Below are 20,836 nucleotides of genomic sequence, written 5' to 3' on the forward strand. Positions count from 1 at the left end.
GTTTGACCCACGTGCCCTAGACCTAAAGGAGCTTTTAACCCTCGCAGTACCAATTGCTGAGATGGAGGGAGGACAGAGACAATCCTCTCTATGGCTACATGGAAAAGCTCAGGATCTGGCAGAGGAGTCTTCGTCTCTGCTGATTTGACTTCCTGTTCTACTGCTTAGACAAGGTGGGTCTGAGATGGGGGAGGGGGAGAGGGGTGCCATAGCTGCAGGAGAGGTGTGAGGACTAAGTGTTTGACCCATGTTTCCTAGACCTAAATGAGCATTTAACCCTTGCAGTGCTGGGGCAGCCCCACTGCAAGGGAACATTGTCTTTTTCCTTGGAGATAGGCTTTGAAGATTTATGTTCTTATTTGAGCCATTTGTGGCGTTAAGTAAACCCGAATGTCAGAAAAAGTGTTCTTGTAATCCTTTTCCCTGTCTTCTGTAAGTCGCTGTGATTGCATAGGTCCCAATTGTGGTCTTGTTGCAGACGAATGCAGTTTTTTACTCACGGGGACCAATGGCTCTCTGGATTTTGATGCCTCCACGTCAACGTATTCTGATGCCACAAACTGCCTATGGCTTGTGAGAGTCAACAGGAATAAGGTAACGTGTCTGAAAAATGTAAGCATAGGTCCAAACAAAAAGCTAAATGAAGAGTAGAAATACATATCTGTGAGCTGACTTACCTGACCAAAAATATGTCATCTCAGAAACATTGCAGGAACATCTGCTAGACAGCGTAGAAAGCGCTTGGTAACCTCTACCTTTCTTTACTGCAGTTTAGCAATGCCGATTGGCCGCCAACACCCCCCCTAGACAGTAAGGATGCATCAGCACATGGATGAGGTCATCACGCCTATCAGCCACCTAGTGATAAATTAACAGTACTGTGCAAAGTAGTACTGGTGCATAACTCATGGTGCCGCCTTTACCTCCCTTTCAGTGCTGTCATGTAAAAATGCTGCATTCTTTTCTATGGCCACTAGATGGCAGCATAAAGCCAAATAAAAAGTTTTATTCCTCTACTGCAGTGGTCTCCAAACTGCGGCCCATGGGCCGAATGTGGCCCTTTGCCTGACTCTATCTGTCCCTCGGGGTACTATTCCTCCCACTGACACCAACAAGGAGGCTTCATTTTTTTTCTCCACTGGCACCAACTATGGGGCATTTTTCCTTCCACTGATACCGATGATGGGGCATAATTCCTCCCACTGATATAAACAATTACTGTTCCTCCAACTAATGCCAATTGTGGGGCATTATTCCTTCCTATGATACAAATGATGGGGCACTATTCATCCCACTGACACCAATGATGGGGCACTATTCTTTCCACTGACACCAATGATGGGGCACTATTCCTCCCACTGACACCAATGATGGGGCACTATTCTTCCCACTGATAGCAATGATGGGGCACTATTCCTCCCACTGATAGCAATGATGGGGCACTATTCCTCCCACTGACACCAATGATGGGGCACTATTCATCCCACTGACACCAATGATGGGGCACTATTCATCCCACTGACACCAATGATGGGGCACTATTCTTTCCACTGACACCAATGATGGGGCACTTTTCCTCCCCCTGACACCAACGATGGGGCACTATTCCTCCCACTCATACCAACGATGGGGCACTATTCCTCCCACTGACACCAACAACGAGGCACCATTTTTTCTCCACTGGCACCAACTATGGGGCATTTTTCCTTCCACTGATACCAATGATGGGGCACAATTCCTCCCCCTGACACCAACGATGGGGCACTATTCCTCCCCCTGACACCAACGATGGGGCACTATTCCTCCCCCTGACACCAACGATGGGGCACTATTCCTCCCCCTGACACCAACGATGGGGCACTATTCCTCCCCCTGACACCAACGATGGGGCACTATTCCTCCCCCTGACACCAACGATGGGGCACTATTCCTCCCCCTGACACCAACAATGGGGCACTATTCCTCCCCCTGACACCAACGATGGGGCACTATTCCTCCCACTGACACCAACAAGGAGGCACCATTTTTTCTCCACTGGCACCAACTATGGGGCATTTTCCTTCCACTGATACCAATGATGGGGCACAATTCCTCCCACTGACATTATCAATTAGGTACTGTTCCTCCAAAAAATACCAAGGATGCGGCACTATTCCTTCCTCTGATACCAGTGATGGGGCACTATTCATCCCACTGACACCAATGATGGGGCACTATTCCTCCCACTGACACCAATGATGGGGCACTATTCCTCCCACTGACACCAACGATGGGGCACTATTCCTCCCACTGACACCAATTCCTCCCATTCTCACGGACACTATTCCTCTTACTAACACCAATGATGGGGCACTATTTCTCCCCCTGACACCAACGATGGGGCACTGTTCCTTCCCCAGACATCAATGATGAGGCACTGTTCCTCCCACTGATACCAATGATGGGGCACTTTTCCTCCCACTGATACCAATGATGGGGCACTATTCCTCCCCCTGACACCAATGATGGGGCACTATTCCTCCCACTGATACCAATGATGGGGCACTATTTCTCCCCCTGACACCAATGATGGGGCACTATTCCTCCCACTGATACCAATGATGAGGCACTATTCCTCCCACTGATACCAATGATGAGGCACTATTCCTCCCACTGATACCAATGATGGGGCGCTATTCCTCCCACTGATACCAATGATGGGGCGCTATTCCTCCCACTGATACCAATGATGGGGCGCTATTCCTCCCACTGATACCAATGATGGGGCGCTATTCCTCCCACTGATACCAATGATGGGACACTATTCCTCCCACTGACACCAATGATGGGGCACTATTCCTCCCACTGATACCAATGATGGGGCACTATTTCTCCCCCCACTGACACCAATGATGGGACACTATTCCTCCCACTGACACCAATGATGGGGCACTATTCCTCCCACTGATACCAATGATGGGACGCTATTCCTCCCACTGATACCAATGATGGGGCGCTATTCCTCCCACTGATACCAATGATGGGGCGCTATTCCTCCCACTGATACCAATGATGGGGCGCTATTCCTCCCACTGATACCAATGATGGGACACTATTCCTCCCACTGACACCAATGATGGGGCACTATTTCTCCTATTCCTCCTTCGACTGACTACAAGCACTATGTCATTTTTTTTAACTCCTACTGACGTTGGGACATTTTCTACTCCCACTGCCCACTCCGGACCCCTAAAGTCTGAAGGACAGTAAACCGGCCCTTTGTTTAGAAAGTTTGGAGACCCCTCCTGTATATTATAATATGAGGTGCTTTGCCTTGTCACAACTCAGTGATGTCTAGATGAATAGTATATATATACAGTCAGGTCCATAAATATTGGGACATGGACACAATTCTAACATTTTTGGCTCTATACACCACCACAATGGATTTGAAATGAAACGAACAAGATGTGCTTTAACTGCAGACTGTCAGCTTTAATTTGAGGGTATTTACATCCAAATATGGTGAACGGTGTAGGAATTGCAACCGTTTGCATATGTGCCTCCCACTTGTTAAGGGACCAAAAGTAATGGGACAATTGGCTTCTCAGCTGTTCCATGGCCAGTTGTGTGTTTATTCCCTCATTATCCCAATTACAATGAGCAGATAAAAGGTCCAGAGTTCATTTCAAGTGTGCGATTTGCATTTGGAATCTGTTGCTGTCAACTCTCAAGATGACATCCAAAGAGCTGTCACTATCAGTGAAGCAAGCCATCATTAGGCTGAAAAAACAAAACAAACCCATCAGAGAGATAGCAAAACCATTAGGCGTGGCCAAAACAACTGTTTGGAACATTCTTAAAAAGAAGGAACGCACCGGTGAGCTCAGCAACACCAAAAGACCCAGAAGACCGCGGAAAACAACTGTGGTGGATGAGCGAAGAATTCTTTCCCTGGTGAAGAAAACACCCTTCACAACAGTTGGCCAGATCAAGAACACTCTCCAGGAGGTAGGTGTATGTGTGTCAAAGTCAACCATCAAGAGAAGACTTCATCAGAGTGAATACAGAGGGTTCACCACAAGATGGAAACCATTGGTGAGCCTCAAAAACAGGAAGGCCAGATTAGAGTTTGCCAAACGACATGTAAAAAAGCCTTCACAGTTCTGGAACAACATCCTATGGACAGATGAGACCGAGATCAGCTTGTACCAGAGTGATGGGAATAGAAGAGTATGGAGAAGGAAAGGAACTGCTCATGATCCTAAGCATACCACCTCATCAGTGAAGCATGGTGGTGGTAGTGTCATGGCGTGGGCATGTATGGCTGCCAATGGAACTGGTTCTCTTGTATTTATTGATGATGTGACTGCTGACAAAAGCAGCCGGATGAATTGTGAAGTGTTTCGAGAATATTATCTGCTCATATTCAGCCAAATGCTTCAGAACTCATTGGACGCTTCACAGTGCAGATGGACAATGACCCAAAGCAGACTGCAAAAGCAACAAAAGCAACCAAAGAGTTTTTTAAGGGAAAGAAGTGGAATGTTCTGCAATGGCCAAGTCAATCACCTGACCTGAATCCGATTGAGCATGCATTTCACTTGCTGAAGACAAAACTGAAGGGAAAATGCCCCAAGAACAAGCAGAAACTGAAGACAGTTGCAGTAGAGGCCTGGCAGAGCATCACCAGGGATGAAACCCAGCGTCTGATGATGTCTATGCGTTCCAGACTTCAGGCTGCAATTGACAGGAAAGGATTTGTAACCAAGTATTAAAAAGTGAAAGTTTGATTTATGATTATTATTCTGTCCCATTACTTTTGGTCCCTTAAGAAGTGGGAGGCACATATGCAAACTATTGTAATTCCTACACCGTTCACCTGATTTGGATGTAAATACCCTCAAATTAAAGCTGACAGTCTGCAGTTAAAGCACATCTTGTTTGTTTCATTTCAAATCCATTGTGGTGGTGTATAGAGCCAAAAATGTTAGAATTGTGTCCATGTCCCAATATTTATGGACCTGACTGTAGATGAATGTGTGGCTCGTTTCATTCCGAATCAAAATTTTCGTTATTCAGAAATTCGGATGTATCCAAATTTCCCAATTACAATAGCAATGAATTTAAATGACTCCAAAATAATGAAACAAAATTTTGTGTGAAAAACGAAATTTTCATTTTAATTGCAATCGGACTGAAATTGAATCAAATTTGAAAAAAAAAAAAATTAAAAAAAACTAAATAGAATTCCAAAACGAAATCATACTGTAAACATGTCGCTGACTATTGCTGATTTCCTTCAAAGACAATGTGTATTAGAGTTAGAATATAGCTATCTTCCAAAATTCTAATTTCTAAAAGAATAGAATAGAACAAAACAGAATAAAATATACTTTAAAAGAATAGAAAATAAAGAAATAAAGTAGCAAAGAATAGCATGGAAAAAATAGAATAAAACAGAAGGAATATAGCCGTCTTCTGAAATCTGAATAGAATATAAAGAATAGAGTCATCTTCCAAAATTCTAATTTGTAAAAGAATAGAATAGAATAAAATATAATTTAAAAGAATAGAAAATAAAGAAATAGAATAGCAAATAATAGAACAGAAAATAAAACAGAATGGAAAAAATAGAATAGAATAAAATAGAAGGAATATAGCCGTCTTCTGAAATTTGAACAGAATAGAATAAAATAGAACCAATATATCTGTCTTCCAAAATTCGAATAAAATAGATTAGAATAAAATAGAAGAATATAGCCATCTTCCAAAATTCAAATAGAATAGAATATAGCCATCTTCCAAAATTTGAATAGAATAGAATAAAATAGAAAGAATAGCCATCTTTTGAAATTCAATTAGAATAGAGTAAATCTAGAACAGAATAGAAAACAATAGATTAAAACAGCATAGAATAGACTAAAATAGAATAGAAAAGAATAGAATTGAAATAAAAGAATAGAATAAAATAAAATAGAAAATAGAGAAATAGAATAGAAAAGGGTAGAATAGAAGATAAAAATAGAATAGAGTAGAAAAAAAAAATAGAATGGAATAGAATAAAATAAAAAGAATATAGCTGTTTTCTGAAATTCATATTTTGAAATTCGAATAGAATGGGATAAAATAGAAAGAATATAGCCATCTTTTCCAAAATGAGAATTTTGAGTAGAATAGAACCAGCTATTCTTCACGATGAATTATTAATTTGATCTTTTCCATTCAAATTCGATTTGGATTAGCTTCAAATACTTCAAATTCATTGGGAAAAATTCAAATCCAGGCGAAAAATGAAGAAACAAAATGAACTAAACAAAACAAATTTCATTATGAAGGCAACAAAATTAGTAACTTAATGAATCGAACTGAAACAAAACACATTTTTTCGTTCTGCACACGTCTAATGAACACCATTAATATTTTGACAAGGTGTAGCACTTCTCACCCCTGGGCAGCTTGGAATGAACCTGGGCAGCTTGGAATGAACCCGGGCAGCTTGGAATGAACCCGGGCAGTTTGGAATGAACACAGGCAGCTTGGAATGAACCTGGCCAGCTTGGAATGAACCTGGCCAGCTTAGAACAAACCCGGGCAGCTTGGAATGAACCCGGGCAGCTTAGAACAAACCCGGGCAGCTTGGAACGAACCCGGGCAGCTTGGAACGAACCCAGGCAGCTTGGAATGAACCCAGGCAGCTTGGAATGAACCCGGGCAGCTTGGAATGAACCCGGGCAGTTTGGAATGAACCCGGGCAGTTTGGAATGAACCCGGCCAGCTTGGAATGAACCCGGCCAGCTTAGAACAAACCCGGGCAGCTTGGAATGAACCCAGGCAGCTATGAATGAACCTGGCCAGCTTGAAATGAACCCAGGCAGCTTGCATTTTAACATCTCAGGTTGGGTTGCTGGCTTATTGTGGGGTAAAACAAACAGTTGGGTAGCAATCACTTTATTAATTTCTCAGTTTATTCACACAATAAACGTGTGGAAAGATGGTTGGGGGACACAGGATACCTAAAATAGAGCACAAATATCCCAGGCCTTCTGGTAACAGCAAAACTGATAGTTGTCCTTTAACAGCAGCCTTTGGTGGTCCTAGATTCTTCGGTAGCAGCTTTCCAAAAATAATAGATCTTTTAAAAGGATTCTTCTAGATTCTTCAATAGGAGCTGAAACAAAAGCAAAGAAAAGGGTGTACCAGCCTAATGCATTACCATAAGAGCTCTGATGAAGTGGGCACTGCCCTTGAAGCATGGAAGCAATGGCCTCAGGATGGGCACCACTCAAGCATTGGGACTTGATTGATTTTATGATTGCAGTTATTCACTTTTTTGAGTACATTGGATTTTATATTCTTTTACATTCTTATGATAATGCAGTAGGCTGGTGTGCCCTCTTTCTTTGTATAGCACTACTCCCTTTGGAGTTGCTGAGTTTTTGGTCCCCCTATTGCCCTGCACAATCAGGCATCACACATTTCCTTCACTCAGACTTGCACCAGGAGCCAGAAACCGATCCTTGAGCTTTGCTTTGAAGTTTTATTAGGGGTTTAGCACTCGGATAGGATAAGGGGTGTATAAGATGCTCAAGGGAATGGCAACTGAGGACAAACTTCCTGAAACTATATTAAGTCTTATGCACAAAAATCCTCTTCTGGAGAGCTAGCCAGCATCTCCCAATGTACCTCACCAACCCCAGATGCTCCTCCATCCGGCTGTATGGAGGAATCCCTGGACAGGGATCTAGTAGTTACTACTAGAAGGGCAATAGTCCCAGCTGCAGAGCGAGTTAGGTTTTCCACCCAAATGCTTTCTCCCCTTTCTGACCCAGGGGGTGTAGGTGTACCCACCGAGTCCTTCTCCTGTGCTGCTGTTGGGTTTGTGGCTGCTACCAGACCTTTAAGCTGGGCCTATCCTTCTCTGCTGCCATGTGGTCCTCTCTCAGGGGGGCAGGGAAGTTCACAGCTTTCCTCCTTGCCAGCATCCCTCCTGGAGGTGAGCCCCTTCCAACCTGGGCTCCCTCCCAGGCTCCTGCACCTCATCCTCTCCTCTCGCTCAACTTCTACTCCTCCCACTGAACAGGCCCCCCTACCCTTAAGGGTTGTCCTGGTCCCTTGACAAGTCTCCTGTTGGAGATTGGCCTGGATCCCTCAAAAGTACACGCCAGCCACCTTCCTCCAAAGCTCTAGAGCAGGGGGAAATTCCAGAAGGGGCTGGCTCTTCAGAGCCTCTCAGCCCTGACCCAAATTTAACCTCCTGACTATCCCACCCAGGCTGCTACTCAACCCTTCCTATCTGAAAATCAGGATTCTAGCTCCACCTAGTTAACTAGGAGGGCACTATATTTGTTTTTGTTTCAGGTCTTGCTTTAAGTGGGCAGCAAGGCCTGTATGTTGCAGACTTCCTTGCTACCATTTTCTTCCTGCATCTAGTGAGACAGAAGAAGAGCAATATCTAAGATAATCTATATAGATCAGTGGTCTCCAAACTGCAGCCCTTTGCTTGCCTTTGAGGCACTATTCCTCCCACTGATACAAGACACTGTTCTGCCAACTGACACCAACAATGGGGCACTATTCATCTAATTGATACAAATGACAAGGCACTATTCCTCCCTATAATTCCAAATGTGGTGATGTTTTCTCATACTGATGCCAGAAAAATGTCCACTCCCAATGGCCATAGTCCAGCTCCCCTAAAGTCTGAAGGACAATAAACTCGCCCTTTGTTTAGAAAGCTTGGAGACCCCTGATATAGACTCATAGACTGGAGGGTCTCTTCCACCTGTAGCACTTATAGTTGTTCTTTGTTTTTTCTATATTCTTCAGTAGCTACCTCCAAATTATAATTGATCCTTTAAGAGTAGCTATCAGTGGCCCTTGAATCTTCAGTAGCAGCCTCCCAATAATAGTAATCCTTTAGGAGCAGCTATTGGTGACCCTAGATGTAGCTTCCTGATGATAATAGATTATTAAAGTGCAGCTATTGATAGTCCTAGATTCTTCAGCAGCAACTTTCAAAAAAATATTGAGTCCTTTAAGTGCAACTATTGGAGGCCCTGGAAACTTCAGTAGCAACCTCCCGGTCATGGTAATCCTTTCAGAGCAGTTTTTGGTGGTCATAGATGTAGCCTTCTAAAAATATTAGATCTTTTAAAACCAGTTGTTGGTGGCAATAGATTCTTCAGCAGGAGCCTCCCATAGCAAGTGGCCCTCTGATCCTATGCAAGCAGTCAAAGGTACGTTCAAGTGTTAACCTTCAAGTGTCAAGCATAGCAGAATTATATAAAGATGCTCCCTCTGGGTAGCCACTGTCCTGTTCTTTTAGAGATGCTTCCACTGTGTAGCCATCTTCCTTCTCTGATTCCTTAGGCCTTAGCACGGGTCATTTTAAATTCCTTGGGCTTACTAGCACCTGCCCTTGGCTGGGACAAGGTCCAAGAAGAAGACCTCTTCATTATGGCACCTGCTTTTGGCTGGGACAAGGTCCAAGAAGAACACCTCTTCTCTGGCATTCTCCAGGCAAAACCCAAGAAGGGTTGACAAGACCTTTAAAGAGTCATCTTCCCCAGGCGGCAGCCCAGGAGAAAAAGACCCTACTAGAAGGTCGCTACAAATATTTCTCCACTTCCCTCAGCACCCATTACAGGAACAAACACCTCAGTGATTGGCTAAGGCAGATAAATATTCATGACCCAAAACATTGTTGCTTCTCACACTAACTACTGGAGAACAACTCAACAGCATCAGGCAGAAGCAATCAAGGTCCTGAGTTTAGGAGAAACCTACCAGAGAATATAAACAAAGTTCAGGGTGGTTACAGCCCAGCTTCAGACAACATCTAATTTAGCTAGGGACACTCCTACTTAAGGCAGGGTGCCTACACAGGTTGTATACTTTTATATAAAATATATTACAGAACCTATATTTTACAGGTGTACCTGCAGTTTGACACATTTAATGAGTCGCCTTCTGGTGAATGTACTTCTGGTTACATCACGGTGTACGACGGTTCGAGCAAAGACTCTCCACTGTTGGTGGAGAAGGCATGTAAGGACCAGGAGCTCCCTCTGCTTGTGGCATCTGGAAGTGCCTTACTGGTGGAACTTGTACGTGAAGTGTCTCTCACTTCTATTGATCTAAAGGCTTTCTATAGTTTAGGTATGAGCAGCACAATTAAATAATAAATCAACTGTAAAGTTATATATACATACTGTATCTATATTCTTTTCTTTGTCAACACAAAATTGTCAAATAAGTATTTAATTAACAAAGAATTCCCAGAGCACTACAGTTTAGCTAAAGAGACTGTCCAGATACTTTCTTGTTACTTCCTTATGTAGGATTGAAACCTCTTACAGGGCCCAATGAGCTTTATAAATATTGGACTTGTTTTAGGCTTTAAATCAAAGTAATCCAAAGGTAGAGTGCTGACACACACATGCATAGAAACAAAGGACCAGACTGCACTCACAGTTGAAAGCTCCCCCCAGGCGATCACCACTCCCTTACTGAAGCACCCCCTTTGCCCCTCGCTGTATGTCATGCTGTTTTTTTAAGTATGCTTGCCTTTTTTCAAAGACTTCAGGCCAGTCACGTGACGCGCTGAGTTTATATCTTTTTCGGTCTTCCCACGGTTGTTGGCATTCCTCCAGATGCAGAAAACAGAGCGGATGCTATAACATCAGTGCCGCTCTTTGTATCAAAATATGGCGAATGAAGGACACCCTGGTGATGCACGCTCAGGGGGCGGGTCCATGACATCCTGCATTCACAGTATTGTCCTTGTCCTTCAGGGTGAGGGTGGCATCCAATGTCATCCAACCTGAGACTGAGGACATCTTGTTGAATAAAAGTACTGCTGGGAACAGCTTGGGGTTAAAACTGAGTATTGCATCCCTAGCTGCCTTTTATTTTTTACATCTGAGTGACCATAAAAAGAAAATAAAAAATGAGGCTGATGTTGATCTCTACTGAAAATGTAGACCGTCACGGAGAAGGCAACTGCAGGATATTTCCATTAGAGCAAAGTTGAAGTTTAATTGTAAAAATTAACAAAATCTCTATATGTTACCTTTAAACCTCCTTGATCCTCTCTTCTAATCTCATTTTGCAGTGGACTGTGGAGGGACCTACACCAGGGACAATGGTACTGTCACCTCCCCAGGATTTCCTGACCTTTACCCAAACCTGGCTGACTGCATCACCACGATATGGGCTCCAGTAGGATTTCAGGTAAAGAAGATTAGTGGATTGGCCATTGATTGCCTCATTTAATCATTTATGATAGATTTGATGACCCTCAACTGACCACTCTTCGGGAAACGATCATTCAAAGAGTGTTTAAATCCTTGCCGTCATTCTTTACTATTGATTAGCTTGGTTTTGGTCCGAACTGCAAAATGAGCTGTCCTTGTTGGGCCAATGAGCTGCGGGCAGGAGATTCCTCACCCTGTGGTGGACGTACACAAAGGGGCAGGATCTGCTCATGACATCGATGACCTAATATGATCACATATGATTTCATTGACCTAAAAAGACCATGTGGTGATGTCAGGTCAATGAAGTCATGAGCATTCCCACCCTTTTGTATACATGCATCTCCAAGACAGGGAATCTTCTACCTGCAGCTCATTGGCCCAGAAATGACCAGTGTCTTCCTAATTTGGGCCAAACCCAAGCCCATCAATAGTAAAGAATGATGACAAGGATTTCAACACTCTTTGAATGATCTTTTTCCCGGGAGTGGTCAGTTCAGGGTCATCAAATCTATCCTTTTGTATATGTGCAGCTCAGGGGTGGGAAATCTTCTACCTGCAGCTCATTGGCTGAACCCAAGCTCATCCCTATTCGTTACCCTAGGACAAGTCATCACTGGGCGCTTTCTGTCCATGCTCCTACCTCCCCTAGTCCAAATAAACATGAATGCCTGGGAATGCACACGTGTATGCCCTTTATTTTTTGATTTGCATGCATTTTTCTATGTGGCCTTTGTGGAAGCCAGCAATATATACAAGTTGTTTAGCTCTCCTAGAGACCCTGACACCAAAGAAAAATCAAGTAGTTTAAATGCTTACTTTTTCGTTTCCATAAATTATATTTTCATTCACTTGAAATGTGCCTCAGAACTGGGTGGAAATTTTGACTGCTCCAGGAATAGCCAATTCAATAGCACAGCCACCTCCCTCCATGCAGGTCATAGCTCTCTCCTCCTCTGGGAGTTTCTAATTTCTGTCTGTACTGGCCCAGCTCCTCCACCCCACCCTTCCCCCATCACCTCCCTGCAAAACTTTTTTATGTGGTTTCCAGAGGAGAATAGGAGGGGAATACCATATAGTGTTCCTTGAGTGACAGCTCTGAGTCTGCTGGGGCTACTGACATCACACCCAACATAGCAGTGCCCAGGTCCAGCCTCAAGGCTTTTCGATGTCTACACACGGTAAATAACCGCTTAAGGACCGCCCTATAGCAGATATACTGCTACAGGGCGGCACCTGTGCGCAGAATCACGTATATACTGTACATGTGATTTTGCATTTCAGGGTAGGGGGCACGCACGAGCCGTGTGCGCGCCCTACCCGCGCCGCCATTCACCGCAGATGGCAATCACCGGGTCCCGGACGGTAATTACTGAGCATCTCCGGCGGGGAGGAAATTTGTTTTGTTTACAAGCAATCTTCCTCCCTGTCATCTCGAGCACACTGCTTGGGATGGCTGTGCACAGTACAGCCATCCAGATCAGTGTGATTACAGTGAAACACACACCCCCAGTACGCAGTTAACCCTTTGATTTCCCCTCACATTAACCCCTTCCTGCCCAGTGCCATTAGTACAGTATCAGTGCTTTTTTTTTAGCACTGATCACTTTATTGGTGTCACTGGGGTGTCAGTGACACCAAGTTAGTTCCCCCCAGTGTCAGAATGTCTGCCACAGTCCCGCTAAAAGTTGCTGATCGCTGCCATTGCTAGTAGGAAAAAAAATCCCATTATCTATACCGCCATTTGTAAACGCTATAACTTTCACGTAAACCAATTAATTTACACGTATTGGGATTTGTTTTTAGCAAAGACATGCTGCAGAATACATTTTGGCCTAAATTTATGATGAAATTAGATTTTTTAAATTTTTTTACTGGACATGTTTAATAGCAAAAAGTCCAAAATGTAGTCTTTTTCTCAAAATTGTCGGTCTTTTTTTCTTATAGAGTAAAAATTAAAAACCGCACAGGCGATCAAATACCACCGAAAGAAGGGAAAAAAGGGACCCAAATTTAATTTATGTACAGCCTTGCATGACCGCGCAATTGTCAGTTACAGTAACGCAGCGCCGTAATGCAAAAAATGGCTTGGTCAAGAAGGGGGGTAAATCCTCTGGAGGGCAAGTGGAGAAAATATATATTTGTTTTAAATCATAAAGTTTTATTGAAGAATGTGGCACTTTTACAATTAAAAAAATTGATTATTACACCTAAAATATATTTATTGCATCTAATCCTATGGGAAGATGAAGATGGGTGGTTGAAATAGACGATCTCTTTAAAATAATATTTCCTCCTTCGTCAGATTGTCCTAAACTTCACAACGTTTGATCTGGAATTTTCCACCTCCTGTCTTTACGATTACCTCATTATCATTGATGGAGGAAGGCTGGATTCTGCTCCGGTGGGACAGTTCTGCTCCAATGATCCCGTCCCCACCATCACTTCCACGGGAAATGTTTTGCTATTACAGTTCCGCAGCGACAACTGGTTCAACATGGCCGGCTACTCCGCGGACTACCATTTCGGTGAGCTGCGTTTTCTGTTTTTGAATGTACAAATAGAAAGCAAAAACACAGACAGGAAAGCTGTACTCTGGGCAAATAAAAAAAACACGCAAATGAATGCAATTCTGTAATTATTAATACATCATGACATGTATTTTATTTAATAGAGGCAGTATAAGAACAGGCAGTGCCTTAGTATCAGCCACTTGCAGTCCCTGTACAGCAGAGCTAAGACTGGGGGAGGAAGAAGCAGCACAAGGAACCAATCAGTTGTGCTGTAATGGTCATTACCTTTTGTTCCACCTGCCCCTGCCCCTCCCTATTAGATTGTAAGCTTGTAGGAGCATGGGCCCTCCTAACCCTCTTGTATTGAATTGGATTGTTACTGTATTATCTCCCTTTATATTGTAAAGCGCTGAGCAAACTGCCACCCCTCTCTGCCAATCCCTCCACTGCCCTCCATTCAGTATCCTCCATCCCTCTCTGCCAATCCCTCCACTGCCCTCCATTCAGTATCCTCCATCCCTCTCTGCCAATCCCTCCACTGCCCTCCATTCAGTATCCTCCACCCCTCTCTGCCAATCCCTCCACTGGCCTCCAATCAGTATCCTCCATCCCTCTCTGCCAATCCCTCCACTGGCCTCCAATTCAGTATCCTCCATGCCTCTCTGCCAATCCCTCCACTGGCCTCCATTCAGTATCCTCCATCCCTCTCTGCCAATCCCTCCACTGGCCTCCATTCAGTATCCTGCACCCCTCTCTGCCAATCCCTCCACTGGCCTCCATTCAGTATCCTCCATCCCTCTCTGCCAATCCCTCTACTGACCTCCATTCAGTGTCCTCCACCCCTCTCTGCCAATCCCTCCACTGGCCTCCATTCAGTATCCTCCATCCCTCTCTGCCAATCCCTCCTCTGGCCTCCTTCAGTATCCTCCACCCCTCTCTGCCAATCCCTCCACTGGCCTCAATTCAGTGTCCTCCACCCGTCTGCCAATCCCTCCACTGGCCTCCATTCAGTATCCTCCATCCCTCTCTGCCAATCCCTCCACTAGCCTCCTTCAGTATCCTCCACCCCTCTCTGCCAATCCCTCCACTAGCCTCCTTCAGTATCCTCCACCCCTCTCTGCCAATCCCTCCACTGGCCTCCATTCAGTATCCTCCACCCCTCTCTGCCAATCCCTCCACTGGCCTCCATTCAGTGTCCTCCACCCCTCTCTGCCAATCTCTCCACTGGCCTCCATTCAGTATTCTCCACCCCTCTCTGCCAATCCCTCCACTGGCCTCCATTCAGTGTCCTCCACCCCTCTCTGCCAATCCCTCCACTGGCCTCTATTCAGTGTCCTCCATCCCTCTCTGCAAATCCATGTTCCTTTGTGATGTGTGAAGGGGGGTGTGTCCCTTCTCTCCAATCAGCTCTCGGGGCTCTCCTTACTGATGATGTAACTTCAGCTCCTTGCCCCCTGCTTTTTAGAGCTAAGAGATCATGTGTATATTCTGCACTTTGAATGGATGTAGGACAAAAATGCTATAGATAAACAGGTACAACTTATGTAGGAGGATTTACTTCATCTCTGTGTGTCACCTGAGGCCACTGGGGATATGGAAAATGTACATATTCGCAAGCACACAGTGGATCTCCAATATGGTCCAAAAAAGGTTTTTATTGCAAAAAAGATCACATCACAAAAGAAAATGCAACGTTTTGGAGCCGCGCAGGACCCCTTCATCAGGCATGTGATGAAACTCCGAAACGTTTGCTTATGATGTTTCCAGTCCCAGCTGGTAGTCGCTACAGCACCCTCCATTGATGAGCCGTACTTCCAAGAATCTGCGAAAGGGGAATATAGATAAAGATGGCACCTGGGTGTAAGGAAAGGTTTCCAACCGCTTTAAGTACTGACAGTCAGGAGCCCAATAACACGCTATAACATGCATTAACGCACTGCGATGGATTGCTGTGTGAATGAGCCCTAAAAGGTGTGACGTATGGATGTCACTCCACTTCCTCAAACTCAATCTTTCCAAAACTGAGCTCCTACTATTACCTCTGGCCCATGCCCCCTCCCCCGACTTCTCCATCACAATCAATAATACAACCATCAGTCCCTCCCCTCATGCCAGGGTAATAGGTATAATCCTAGATTTCCGTCTGTCCTTTCAGCCCCAAATCTAATCGCTGTCCAAATCTTGTAGACTTCACCTCCGCAACATCTCCAAGATACGCCCGTTCCTAACCTCGGAAACTACTAAGCAACTTATTCCCTCCCTGGTTATCTCTCGCTTTGACTATTGTAACTCCCTCCTCATTGGCCGACCTCATCGCAGGCTATCCACTCTTCAGTCTATCATGAATGCTGCTGCCAGACTCATCCACCTTACTAACCGTTCTGTATATGCCACCCCTCTCTGCCAATCCCTCCACTGGCCTCCACTCAGTGTCCTCCACCCCTCTCTGCTAATCCCTCCACTGACCTCCATTCAGTGTCCTCCACCCCTCTCTGCCAATCCCTCCACTGGCCTCCACTCAGTGTCCTCCATCCCTCTCTGCCAAGCCCTCCACTGGCCTCCACTCAGTGTCCTCCACCCCTCTCTGCCAATCCCTCCACTGGCCTCCATTCAGTGTCCTCCACCCCTCTCTGCCAATCCCTCCACTGGCCTCCACTCAGTGTCCTCCACCCCTCTCTGCCAATCTCTCCACTGGCCCCCATTCAGTGTCCTCCACCCCTCTCTGCCAATCCCTCCACTGGCCTCCACTCAGTTTCCTCCACCCCTCTCTGCCAATCCCTCCACTGGATTCCACTCAGTGTCCTCCACCCCTCTCTGCCAATCCCTCCACTGGCCTCCACTCAGTGTCCTCCACCCCTCTCTGCCAATCCCTCCACTGGCTTCCACTCAGTGTCCTCCATCCCTCTCTGCTAATCCCTCCACTGGCTTTCACTCAGTGTCCTCCATCCCTCTCTGCGAATCCCTCCACTGGCTTCCACTCAGGGTCCTCCATCCCTCTCTGCCAATCAATCCACTGGCCTCCACTCAGTGTCCTCCACCCCTCTCTGCCAATCCCTCCACTGGCCTCCACTCAGTGTCCTCCACCCCTCTCTGCCAATCCCTCTACTGGCTTCCCATTGCCCAATGAATACAATTCAAAACATTAACAATAAGGTATAAAGCCATTTGTAACTCTGCCCCAAATTACATTACCAATCTTGTCTCCAAATAGCAACCAAACCGTCCTCTCCGCTCCTCCCATGACCTCCTGCTCTCTAGCTCCCTTGTCTCCTCCTCCCATGCTCATCTCCAGGACTTCTCCAGAGCCTCCCCCATCCTCTGGAACTCTGTACCCCAATCTATCCTGACTATCGCCTACTCAGGCCACTTTTAGGCGATCTCTGAAAACCTCTCTCTTGAGGGAAGCCTATCCTGCCTTCAGCTAATAATGAAATCTTCTATTCCTCCTATCAGTTCATCCCCCACAGTTATTACCTTTTGTACCACCAGCCCCTCCCTATTAGATTGTAAGCTCCGAGGATCAGGGCCCTCCTATCCCTCTTGTATTGAACTGTATTGTTGCTGTATTGTCTCCCGTTATATTGTAAAGTGCTGAGCAAACTGTTGGCGCTATATAAATCCTGTATAATAATAATAATAATAATAAAAGGTGCTATGGAACCGGTCTATGCAGCACTGCATATATGCATGTGAGATATCTCACCTATGGGGCTTGTCCAGATTTGTCAACACAAGACCAAACTGGGATGTCATTGCTGACTTTCCATCCCAGCTCTGCCTTACTCTTTTGATCTGCTGATGATATATTTTATGTCTTTCAGTGCAATCACCGTAGACTCTGAGAATAACAAGGACCTTCTAGATCTGCTGAGATTCTCCAAGGACTGCTCAGAATAATTCCATTGTGAAATCCATGCACCATCTGCTGGTCCCACTCACCAGCCAGACTCATTTCAGCCAATTTCATTTGCACATCTTGTAATCTACAATGTTACAGTGTATTTGTATCACACATGTAATTTTAGGGATGATCTTGGGTTTGTTCTGAACTGGGTTCAGGTCTCAATCTGGGGTGAGGATGCTAGTGACATCATTGGAACATGGATGCTCTTGACATCATTGACCTAATATGGCAACATTGCCATATTAGGTCAATGACACTGAATTAATATGGCCGTATGGCTGTATTAGGTCAATGATGTCATCAGCATGCTGACCCCGAAGCTGATGGGACTGATGGATGGAAGCTGAAGGGTGGGAATGCTAGTGACATCACTGGAGCAGGGATGCTTGCGGTATCATTGACCTAATGTGACTACATGACCATATTAGGTCAATGACATTGGGTTCCAAACCCAATCACATCCCTACTCATCATCTGCTTCCTGGACTGACATTGACCTAATTTGGCCACATGACCATATTAGGTCAATGATATTGGCTTCAAACCCAAACTCATCCCTACTTACCATCTAATTCTTGGACTGAAATTGACCTAATATGGCCACATGACCATATTAGGTCAATGCCATTGGGTTGCAAACCCAAACTCATCCAAACTCATCATTTACTTCCTGGACTAACATCGACCTAATATGGCCATGGCATCATATTAAGTTATTAATGTCATGAGCATCCCCACCCACAGCTGGTGTGCATGAAGGAGTGGGAATACTAGTGACATCACTTGAGCAGAGATGCTTGTGATATTATTGACCTAATGTTGTCACATGACCATATTAGGTAAATGACATTGGGTTCCAAACCCAATCTCATCCCTACTTATCACTGCTTCCTGGACTGACATTGACCTAATATGGCCACATGACCATATTAGGTCAATGATATTGGCTTCAGACCCAAACTCATCCCTACTTACCATCTAATTCTAGGACTGAAATTGACCTAATATGGCCACATGACCATATTAGGTGAATGCCATTGGGTTGCAAACCCAAACTCATCTGAACTCATCATTTACTTCCTGGACTGACATTGACCTAATATGGCCATGGTGTCATATTAAGTTATTAATGTCATGAGCATCCCCACCCACAGCTGGTGTGCATGAAGGAGTGGGAATACTAGTGACATCACTTGAGCAGGGATGCTTGTGATATCATTGACCTAATGTCGTCACATTACCATATTAGGTCAATGACATTGGGTTCCAAACCCAATCTCATCCCTACTTATCATCTGCTTCCTGGACTGACATTGACCTAATATGGCCACATGAAAATATTAGGTCAATGACATTGGGTTGCAAACACAAACTCATCCCTACTCATCTTCTACTTCCTGGATTGACATCGACCTAATATGGCCATGGAGTCATATTAAATTTATAATGTCATGAGCATACCCACCCACAGCTGGTGTACATGAAGGGACGGGAAAGCTAGTGTCATCACTGGAGCTGGGATGCTTGTGATATCATTGACCTAATATGGCCATGTGGCCATATTTGGTCAAAGATTTAATTGGCATCCTCCACCCCCTTCAGCCTATTGGCCCAGGAATGACAGCGGATTTCAGAATTTAGACACAAACACGGTTTGGAACATACACAATCTCATCCCTAATGTCATGCTCAACAAGATATTTTCATTTCAACAATAAATGGTGGAATCAACAGTTTTCTTGCTATTTACTATTTTCCCTTATAGAAGGGGAAGTTATTAAAAAAAATTAAGATATTAGGGGCCCATCTGTGTTCTTGTGATGCCTTTATGTGCATTGTGTTAAGGCAGACCATTGAAATGTATTGGCTTCCAATGCACCAAAACGTCCAGAGAATTAGATGGGTCCAAATTTTGGAACTCAATTTGTTGCCTTAGTTTAGCCATTCTCAACCAGGGCTCCGTGGAACCCTAGAGTTCCTTCAGGGGTGGCTAGGTTCCCTGATCTGTGGCTAAATGACCTCCCATCTGATGGTGATTGCAGAGTTCCAGGTCCAACATCACTTGGCAGAGCCAGTGGTGTCATTGCAAGGGTATCATTCTGGTTCTTCTAATATTCTAATTTGTGGGCTGCTCTACTCATAAAATCCACAGGGAAATAAATGCCCATCCCTTTTTTAAAATTGCGCCACACTGAACTGCATGGTGCCGCAGCTCCATGTGGTTTGGTACATGCAAAAAATGGGCCACAGGTGCCGATACATGGGGGGTGGCATTAACCGCTTCCTGTCCACCCATAGCCTATAAACGGCGGACGAAAAGCAGTGCCAATGCAGGCAAACATACCTGCTTCTGCACGGCTCACAGAGCGTGCATCCAGGAGCCTGGTGATCCATGTGTCTCCCGGACATGTAATGTGATTTATCATGTGATTGCTGTGTTCAATCACAGCAACCACATAGTAAACAATAGAAACTGAAAGTAGAGATTGGATCTCTCTGCTCTCACTGTGATCTACACTCACAGACTGCAGTGCCAGCTACCCCAGTGTCCCTGACCACTGCCCCAGTGAAATGTAAATAAATAGTAGCCAGCCCCTGTCACCAAACCAGCTCCCTGATCACCGCCATACCCCATACCAGCATCCTGATCACCGCCATACCCCATACCAGCATCCTGATAACCACCATACCTCATGCCAACATCCTGATCATTGCCATACCAGCGTCTTGATCACCACCATACTCCATACCAGCATCTTGATCACTGTCATACCCCATACCAGCGCCCTGATCACCACCATACCCCATACCAGCATCCTGATCACCACCATACCCCATACCAGCGTCCTGATCACCACCATACCCCATACCAGCATCCTGATCAGCACCATACCCAATACCAGCATCCTGATCACCATCATACCCCATACCAACATCCTGGTCACCACCATACCTTATACCAGCGTCCTGATTACCACCATACCCCATACCAGCATCCTGATTACCACCATACCCCATACCAGTGCCCTGATCACCACCATACCCCATACCAGCACCCTGATCACCACCATACCCCATACCAGCGCCCTGATCACCGCCATACCCCATACCAGTGTCCTGTTAACCACCACACTAGCGTCCTGATCACCGCTATACCCCATATCAGCGCCCTGATCATCACC

General features: G+C 45.1%; 1 protein-coding gene across 1 annotated transcript in view; it reads left to right on the plus strand.

Moving 5' to 3' along the window:
• LOC149430902 (astacin-like metalloendopeptidase) overlaps window positions 1–17,647 on the plus strand; it is a 37,198-nt gene extending 19,551 nt beyond the window's left edge. The window contains exons 9-13 of the mRNA XM_089665943.1: window positions 479–594; window positions 9,915–10,140; window positions 11,096–11,214; window positions 13,543–13,781; window positions 17,572–17,647. Of these exons, the coding sequence (XP_089522069.1) occupies window positions 479–594; window positions 9,915–10,140; window positions 11,096–11,214; window positions 13,543–13,781; window positions 17,572–17,647 (776 nt within the window). The remainder of the gene's footprint in view (window positions 1–478; window positions 595–9,914; window positions 10,141–11,095; window positions 11,215–13,542; window positions 13,782–17,571) is intronic.
• Window positions 17,648–20,836: the final 3,189 nt, after the last annotated feature.

Source organism: Staurois parvus, unplaced genomic scaffold (genome assembly GCF_062004578.1).
Source record: "Staurois parvus isolate SC_StPar_1 unplaced genomic scaffold, SC_StPar_1.0 ptg002421l, whole genome shotgun sequence".
NCBI lineage: Eukaryota > Metazoa > Chordata > Amphibia > Anura > Ranidae > Staurois > Staurois parvus.